Source organism: Solanum lycopersicum, chromosome 5 (genome assembly GCF_036512215.1).
Source record: "Solanum lycopersicum chromosome 5, SLM_r2.1".
NCBI lineage: Eukaryota > Viridiplantae > Streptophyta > Magnoliopsida > Solanales > Solanaceae > Solanum > Solanum lycopersicum.
In genome coordinates, this window is record NC_090804.1 from 13541158 (window position 1) to 13550513 (window position 9356).

The following is a 9356-nucleotide window of genomic DNA, read 5'->3' on the forward strand; positions in this document are numbered from 1 at the left end:
GAAGCTCAATAATTGTGTGGTTGTATTGAGCGAAACTTAGGCAGTTTAGGTGTGTGTTGACCTTGTACTCTCTCTTAGTGTAAGGCCTATGCGAAGAAAAGGCCTACCCCATCATCAAAGCAAACCCAAGTCCATGCAAAAAGGATAAATTATTCGACGAATAATAGGTACCCACAACCAAGGCAGAGTTAGTGAGCCGTGTAATAGGCGACCATTTCGCGCGGTTTGGGGGCACTTGAGTCAGCTGCCGGCGCCCGACAACGTCTTGACCCCATCACATTTTTGGGCCAATTCCCCTTTGTACTATAAAAAAAATGAGATTGTTGTCGAATCCAAATTTGCTACAGTTCAATCGAGATCATTAGGTGTCGTGACACCCCTACACTACTACGTAGATCCGCCCCTGGCCAAACAGACTCTCACAAGTAATTTTTACTTTACAAAAATAATAATTGTGACCAACAAAAATTGGCAAAAGTTTACATGTCTCAATCAGTTTTAGCATCTAAAAGAATGTAGCAAGACATTCATTACTAAGAACTGCTTATAGAAAAACAAACATGTCAAAGTGTTCTTGGTTAACGTTTAGCTTTTGTTAAACAATTTTTGTACTTGTTTACCTAAGTCAATCTTGTAATGACATTGTTTACCGGATAAAATAGAAAACTATTTTCTAAATCTCCCTTAATTTCTATAGCATCAGTAGAACCATATTTATAGAACAGGGATTTAACTATTATCTATTATCTTCATTTTTCTAAATTATTTCTTGAATGAGTGTCACATGCCTAACATTAATATCAATGGCTTGGGTTTAATTGATTGAGGGCTATGACATTAATTGATGTAGAGTGGTAATGGACAATTAATTGAGGGCTATAACAATAATCAATTGTGGCTATTTTCCAAAGAAATTGACTACAATTACAATTCAAAATTAGGCCAAAAATTGAGCGCAAAAAAGCCAAGTCCTTTCGAATTCATTGGGTCTCAACTCGAACCATCTAAGTCCAAATCAAATATAAAATGAAGGCAACAAACCTTGTATTTCATAGTAAATTTCATGCAATAAAATTTAATATAGAAAGCTGCATGTATGAATACTTGATAACTTTTCGAATTATTAGATTCTAACAAAGTATACTAAAATGCTACATAAAACCAATGGATATGCATTGGTGCAATAGAAAAGATTTATTTGAAATAACAAAATGAACCCACATTCTCCTCTTCTTTTGTTTCACCAACTTGTGTTCTCTATTGTCATCTGCCTTTGACAGTTGTTAGTCTTGATACTGGAACCCCACTAACAAACTTGGTTGCAACATACTAAGAAGAAGAAGTTGTAACGCTACATATGGTAATGGCAAATTACTTGTCTAAGCAAGATCACCCCATCTTACTTTATATCGTGCTGCAAGGTAATGTGCTCCAATAGGTCCTCGACTTCCATAAGGGTAGCTTTCTGGAACTATTTTCTTATGCTCAAGTTCTTTCAATACTGGTGTGAAAAGAGACCAAGCAGCATCCAGTTCATCACTGCGAATAAAAAGCCTACGTTCACCTTCTATGGCATCAAGAAGTAGCCGCTCATATGCATCAGGGATCTCCTTCGAGTATCTGCAGATAAAGAACAAATTAGTCTTCAGAGTGAAAACTGAAAAGAAAAGACATAGCATGACAAGGTTTTCACTTGTTGCCAAGAGCATATTGAGTCAAGAAGCAAAAAAAATTAAACTGAAGCAATGCGTCAGATTTTCTAAAGAGTCAGAAGATTTAAGCCTTAATAGATGAAACCCAAAAAATGCAGACACTTCATCATAATTTTTATCTCAATTGTTCACCGCCTAAAAGTTCATTTTAATTACTTCTAATTAGAAAAAAGTGCATTAACTTTCATGGTGTGAGACATGGACGTTATGGGAAATCATTTCAGCAATCATCTCATTCTGATATCAGAACAGCAGAAAAACCACAGCTAATCATTACATATGCAGTTGATTTATGTGATCCAAATTTAAATGTTTAAGGTAGATTTTATCTAGCTTAATTGAGGCATAGCTGTATGTTGTTGTAATGTAGCTTTTATCCAAATGAGTAGCAGAAGCGACGAAGGAAAACTTATTTGCAGTAACAAAATTTAGCTTGCAACTCCTCCATATGAATTCTTTAATTATCTCATTTTCAATATATTCAAGTTATTCCCTAAATTAAAGTAACAGTCACAAATATGAAATGATGCATAACATAATTGTAATCAGTACCTTGCTGAGTAAAGCAGATTAAGATTACTGCGATCCAGTCTCATTCCTAGACCGGGAACTTTGTTATTGATCTTTAGGTATATTGCTTCGTCAGGTTGAACACGGATAACAAGCTCGTTTGTTGCCTGATCTAGATCCGAGCCAAAGTTCTTATTGTATAAATTTCCTGGCACGTGCCTGAATTGTACTCTTATTTCCGCACTGGACAAGTAAAAGAAAAGAGGTATGAGGGGTAAGCGAAAATAAGGAAGGGATGAAAAAGAAAATATGTATTTCTCTGATTGGTTTCACTAACCTCCTGGTATGTAAAGCTTTTCCAGCCTTCATAAGGAAAGGCACCCCATCCCATCTTGCATTATCTATGAAAAGAGCAGCTGCAGCGAAAGTTGGGGTTAGACTGTCCTTGGGTACAGTCTTGTCGTCGGTATAACCAGGATAGTTAACACCCCCCTTTGTGTGACTTTTGTACTGCCCGACGATAACATCATCTAGTTGTAAAGGTCTCATAGAACGAAGAACTTTTACCTGGCATATAATAGGAATTAGTTAAGGAAGGAACTAGGGAACAACAAATTCCTTTAACATAAACCAGTCATAAAGGAATAAAACCTTTTCATTCCTGATATCTTCTGCATCCAAACTGACAGGTGTTTCCATGGCGAAGAGGGCGAGAATTTGAAGCAGATGGTTTTGCATAATGTCTCTAATTATCCCATAATGATCAAAATAACTGGAGACACGCATAAAAGTAAAACAATTAAGTTCTGAAATCTAGTTCTACACCACCTACATTCCAACTTTGAGAACGAGAATTACCCTCCCCTTCCTTCAGTGCCAAAATCTTCAGAAAAAATAAACTGCACGTTCCTTATATACTGCCTCGACCATAAGGGTTCAAATATCAAGTTGGAGAAACGAAGGACAGAAAGGTTTTCCACAAGCTCCTTCCCTAAATAGTGATCAATCCTGTTGTTGCAAAACAGCAAAGAGGATAAAATATACCAGCTAAATAATAGTGCTCTCAGTGGGTCAAACACTATTCAACTATAAATAACTGCACCTGAAAATTTGATCTTCTTTCAAGTACTGCTTAAGTGCTCCTGTTAATGCAGCAGAGGATTCAGAATCCCGACCAAAGGGTTTTTCTACAATGACTCTAGTCCATCCATGAGCAGATGACGCAGAGAGGCTTGCACATCGTACGGCATTTATAAAAATATTTGGTGGAATGGACAAGTAGAACAGACGATTGGAAAACCTTCCAGCCTACAAAACTTATTACCGTCAACGCTGAGAATTGCAAGTAAAGAGAAATTATATTGAACCTCACCACTCCTTAGAATTATGGAAAACTACAACAAGGAGATGGATTTGGCTGAAGATCTCGGCATGAGTTGAAAATCATTAAAGCTCTTTCATTTGCCACGAAAAGGAGGAGAGACATGATAGGATAAGGCTGTATCATGACTTACAATGACAATTTCAACTAAATAATTCATAATGCTGATATAAAGACAGAGAGGATGATTTTCTATTGAGTGGTGTTCACAGTGCCCATTCTCAAGTATAAGGTTTCCCCTTTGTCATACCCACAGGTTTGTTTACAGGTGAGTTGGGTGTTTTAAGATGAACTAGCAAGGTCGATTGAATTTTCAAGCCCTTATAATGTCAACCAAATAACAAAATACTCTGCATAATTCCCTTGTGAATAAGACCAGCAAAGGCTTCAGTTTATGAAAATCAAACTCATTTATCCCAAAATCTAAAGATAAAAAAACTCAGGATATCATCCCTAATTACCTCATGTTCCTTCAGCTTTTTATCAAGCTCTGCGAAGTTTTCCTGAGAGTCATATTGTCCACTATGGTAGAAACACCTTTGTAGAAACTGTTCCATCTTTTCACCACAATTTTCCCTGAATAACAATGTTAAGCACAATTATGTCGACCCCAGTCACTTCGATTTAACCATTGCTAGAAATAAAACTATGCCTCAATCCAAAACAAGTTGGGTTGGCTAAATGAACACATGGATCGTGTGTCTCCATTAAATTCATCTTAGGCCAACATTTCATTGATCAAAATACAATGTGAAGGAAACTCTATATGCAAAACGAAAAAGATTAAAATTATGTATATTACTGATCAAACTAAATCTCACCTCTTATCAATCCTGCAAGTAAGTGTCTTGCTGACCATGTTCCTGAGTTCGTCATCAGTCATCTTACTCCGGGCATAGCCAAAAATAGTGAAATGCTGCATTAACAAAAAAACATAATTTTGTTAGACTCATTCTACCGTATCTAAGTTTACATCCAGACAGTAAACTCTACAAAACTGGATAAATACGGGACACACCTCAGGTAAGCAACCCTCATAATAAAGTGCAAAAAGTGCAGGAAATATCTTTTTTTTGGCAAGATCTCCTGAAGCACCAACAACAGTAATACTGACAGTTGATTTATCTTTGTTGCTATCAAAATCAAATATATGTTTCTGCTCCTTTGACAAAATTCCATCTTTTAATTTCTTCAAAGGAGTTTCATCTTGGGTTTTGCTAGGTGGAGCCACTACAGCACCTATACAACATTAAACTCAACATAAGAAACCAACATAGACAATAATTTGAAAAAAAAATCACATTGAATTCTGTGCATGGGTGATCCATTCAACAAAAAAAAAATTATAATGTGAACTCAAAAAAGAATCTTTTGTTTGAAAACAAGTTAATCAATAAATTGGGACAAAATTAACAAGGTGTAGCTTATAAAATTGAAACAATTAGCCATGCATCTAGATCAGCAAAACAAGAAACATATTAAAAAAAAGACTCGAACTTTTAAAGTCAATAGCAACTCGAACAAAAATCTGGCAACTTAAATAAACAAATAAATTGAAAAAAAAGGGGCCAAAAGCGAACCATCTTGCATGCGAACGGCATCAATTTGCAGAGAAATCTTGTGGGAAGCAAAATTTCTGGAAGAAATAGGCAAGTTGTTGTGATAATTGTAGAAACCAATTGAAGAAGAGTTGGAGTAAGATGAAAACAACCCAGAACAATTTGTGGAAGGAGAAGAATAAAGGGTTACCATTTCTCTGTATTATCAACTACTAGAAAGAGATAAAATTGAGAAGATGGGTTCGATAAAAGTGATGAATAAATGGGTTATGGCGTAAAAGAAGTTGGATTTGTCCAAGAGTTTAGTCTCTTGAGATCTCCGAAAGGGTGTTTCGCCTTTGCTAAATAAACATTAATTTGTTCAGCCAAGTGGAGAGACGGAGAAATGCTACTATATATGTTGCTATTCATTAACACTAATACCCTATTAACAAACTTTCTACTTGCATTTGCCCCCCATGTTTTCATCAATTTTCAATCTAACCACAAATTTGGTAATCTCTCTAAGTTAATACTCAATAAATTAATAATCTTTTTACAATAATAGTTTTTTCCAATTTTGATTTGGATTAATGGAAAAAATTATCAATTTCAATAAAATAATAAGATAACATATTTTCAGAAGATCTCTATATAAATACATGGTCTCGTTAATATAATAAATTAATAATTCTTTAAAAGTATAAATATATTTAAGATAATTTAGTGAAATATAATTCTATTGTGCTATGTTTTATTCTTAAAATTTAAAACTAGTGAAAGTTTATCTATAACTTTTCTTATTGCATCCAAGAGCATTGATGTTGTCCTTAAGATCTGCACTATAAAATTGTAAAGAGTCCTAGGTGCGATAAGTGTTTTCTTACGCGTAACTGGTTCCAAAGATATAATATAATCTTCAACTTCATCATCAACATTGTTTTTTCCGATGATATCCACAATTTCTTCTAAGCTCTCGGCCTTTGAACCACTACTAAAAAACAGTGTTTAGCGAAGGATATTAGCGACGACGTATATTTTGTCAATAAATAGCGACGGATCAGCAACAAAATGACTGTTTTGTTGCAAAAATTACTAATAATTTTTCGAGTTAAAATATAGCAACGGACTGACGACGAAATATTTTTTTGGTCGTTATAAAATAGCGCGAAACTTTGGCACCCTAATTTTTGTTATGAATTTTGCAATAAAGTGGGTGTGACAAAATTTATTAATTTTTTGCGATGAAATTTATGACGAAAAATCGTTGCTAAATTAATAAATGTATTTGGATGAATTTTAAATTATATAGTCACAGAATTTTCTGTCGCTAAAATCTATTTTAAATTAATATTTTTTAGTAGCAACATATGTCATAATCTGTCACTAAGTTTGTAACAAATATTTTTTAACTTAGTTGGAACTTTCTTAACTTAGCTCAAAACAAAAAGGAAAGAATAAAACATTTTTCCTGAAAATAGGGTTTTCTTCCTCAGGTGAACTCCCATCTCAGCTCCCGTCTCAGCTCTCGTCTTCTTCATCCTCAGTCTATAAACATTTCCACACTTCTTCTGCCTCACCTGAAAGGTAATTTATTTTTGTTCATCTATGTTCATCTCCTCTACGCAAGGTATGATTGAGCAGTGATTCTGTTATCGTGATTTATGGTTGTCGGGATGTATAACCCTTGAAAAACCCTTGAAAGGAGTGAAAGTGATATTTGCAGGGGAAAATCAAATATTTTTCATTTTAATTGAAATTATTATTGGAGATGGAGTTTTGTTTGGTGATGCTTTTTTACAAAATATACTTGTGTTCATCTCCTCTATACAAATAAAAGTTTCATTTTTTTGGGTGTTTTGTTAGATTTGGATTATTATGGTGCTTATGGTATCAATGTTATTTGTACAAAGTTTTAATTTTTAAGGATATTGCTTTATTACCCAAGTGAAAAATTGTAGATTTTGTGTTTCTTAGATGAAAACTTGTTTATCTTTGTTGATGGTGAAGTTTTGGTGGTGTATGTATCATCTGAGCAAACTGTATATGTCCTATGCTGAGTTGTGGTTTGATATGTTCTTATTTTGGCTTTTTTGGTTCATGAATCAATCAATAATGCCTCAATCCCAATTCTGAAACTAGTTGGTGTTAACTATGTTAATCATTGGTAGTCGTTACAGGATTTGTTGTAGTTTAACTATAGTAACATTATTTCCAACCTTATAATCAACCCACTGCAATCCTGTGCCTTTATGCCAAGCTTATATAGATAAATTTGTTGTTAATAGTTCATCGTCTTAATTAAAAAATGTAGAAGGAATGTGAAGACAACAATATGTGCATCTAGCTTTTTGAAACATTGATTTGGTAGTTGTTAGAAGTGACTGACTTTTTTGTGTATACTTTTCTCTCCTCAAAACTCCACCTGTTTTATTTATATGTTGTTCTATCATTTACTGAATTTTACTTTAATTAACTTGCGACTGACATGCGGTTGATTTATTTCATCTTTCATCCTTTCTCTTGCTTTTATCGCTTCGAATTGAGATATTTCATTCCATAGTATAGTGAATCTGTTAGAATGTTCGGTACTTGGCATAGAACAATTGAGATTTCACTTATAATGTGTATTGACTATAGAAATAAATATTGTGTTAATGATACCCTATTGCAGAAAACAATTGAGATTTCATCCTCTATTTTCGCCTCCCCTCCCCTCTTTTGTCCACACATGAGTAAAAATTTTGTAATGTGCTAGTTTTATCAAATATTTGAAGGTCTCTCTAAACCTAGCGATCAATTTAAGTAGCTTTGTTCTTCGCGTATGAGGCATCTGGCGTCCTTTAGGGCTTTGATGGATAACTTAATTACAAAATGCATGATCTTGTTAGCTTGAGTTTACCATTTGGGGTTGCTTTTAAATGAATTTTTTAGTAGCTTAATTTAATAGTGGAGTGTGGTGACTAAGTGGATAAAATCATTGACTGTAGTTTTATGTACAATAATTGAATCTTCTTACAGTTAACTCTATGGTAGTTGTTTTGGTACTATAATTCATTTTCCTTTTTTTCATATGCATGATTTTCATCGTTCTCTGAAAATATGGCAGAAAGGCTTATGTTTCCACTAAGTATTCGAGTGTCATTTACTGTGTGACAACTTGCCTCCCATATTGTTCCCTTGTCATGTGCAGTTGGTTGATGATTTTAGTGTTCTAGTTGTTGTACTTTAGTTTCCTACTTATTTGAAGGTGAATAGCATCTTCGTGATGTTCCCTTGACTCTCCGCAAACACATATGCATATTATGTGTTTGAATATACATGACTCTTTTCACCTGACCATGGTTATGTAATATGTATCTTTTACTTAATTAAATGATTTGATCATGGTAAATTATATTGATTTGATGTGAAAGATGGTAAGAGTTCCTTTTAGCTTTTGAAAATGTTATCATCATTTTCTGAACCTGTTTGATTTGTTTATGTGTTAAAATACGTTTTATGCTTTAAAATCACCTCAGAATGATTTGATTCAATGATTTTCAAAAGATTTTTGATTTTATCTAACACTTTTGAGTTTGTTAGTGTTGTATGGTCCATTTGTAGAACGAATTTTGTTTGAGTATTTTGGTGTTGAATATACCGATTTAGGTGATTTGGGGTTAAAATTGTGTTTTGATTGAATTTTTTCTCTACCTCAGCTTCTTCGAAGAAAGACATTTTCATTCGGTGTATGTGAAATTCGAAGAAACACATTGACATTGTTGATATCCTTTGAATGAGAGCAACGTCGCGGTGACTCAAATAAAAAAAAATTTTAAAATGCTTAAAAAGGGTTAAAAGGGTACAATGAGTTTAAAAGGATAAGGGAGTCGACACCTTATTTTTTTTTGAAAAACTAGGAAACCGATTAATTAATTAAGTTGAAAGAAATGTCTACGAAACCAATTTGATTCTAGGTAAGGGGTTCAAGTTATTCCGAAGGGAAGGAGTTAGGCACCCTTCGAAATTCACAATTGTGGTCCCGACCGAATTCATTTTTTCAAATTGAGGAGGAGAATAGAATAATGTACAAATATAATAAACATGCAATTAACACAATAAAATAAAATGATAATATCGACCTAAGGTTTGCCCAACATCGATATATACAAAATAATGAATTAAAAAATATAATTCGAACTCCTTTCGAATAGCTTCAAGGAAGCAAGTCTT

General features: G+C 33.8%; 1 protein-coding gene across 1 annotated transcript; it reads right to left on the reverse strand.

Annotated features, from left to right (window-relative positions):
• Positions 1 to 1095: 1095 nt before the first annotated feature.
• LOC101253589 (glucose-6-phosphate 1-dehydrogenase, chloroplastic) lies at positions 1096 to 5561 on the reverse strand. The gene is made up of 10 exons (XM_004239197.5): positions 5184 to 5561; positions 4622 to 4842; positions 4425 to 4519; positions 4065 to 4179; positions 3325 to 3530; positions 3081 to 3230; positions 2874 to 2994; positions 2560 to 2789; positions 2265 to 2465; positions 1096 to 1620 (listed from the first exon to the last, which is right to left on the reverse strand). The coding sequence occupies exons 1-10, from the start codon at positions 5353 to 5355 to the stop codon at positions 1380 to 1382; spliced, it is 1752 nt and encodes a 583-aa protein (XP_004239245.1). The 5' UTR covers positions 5356 to 5561; the 3' UTR covers positions 1096 to 1379.
• Between the last annotated feature and the right edge of the window lie 3795 nt (positions 5562 to 9356).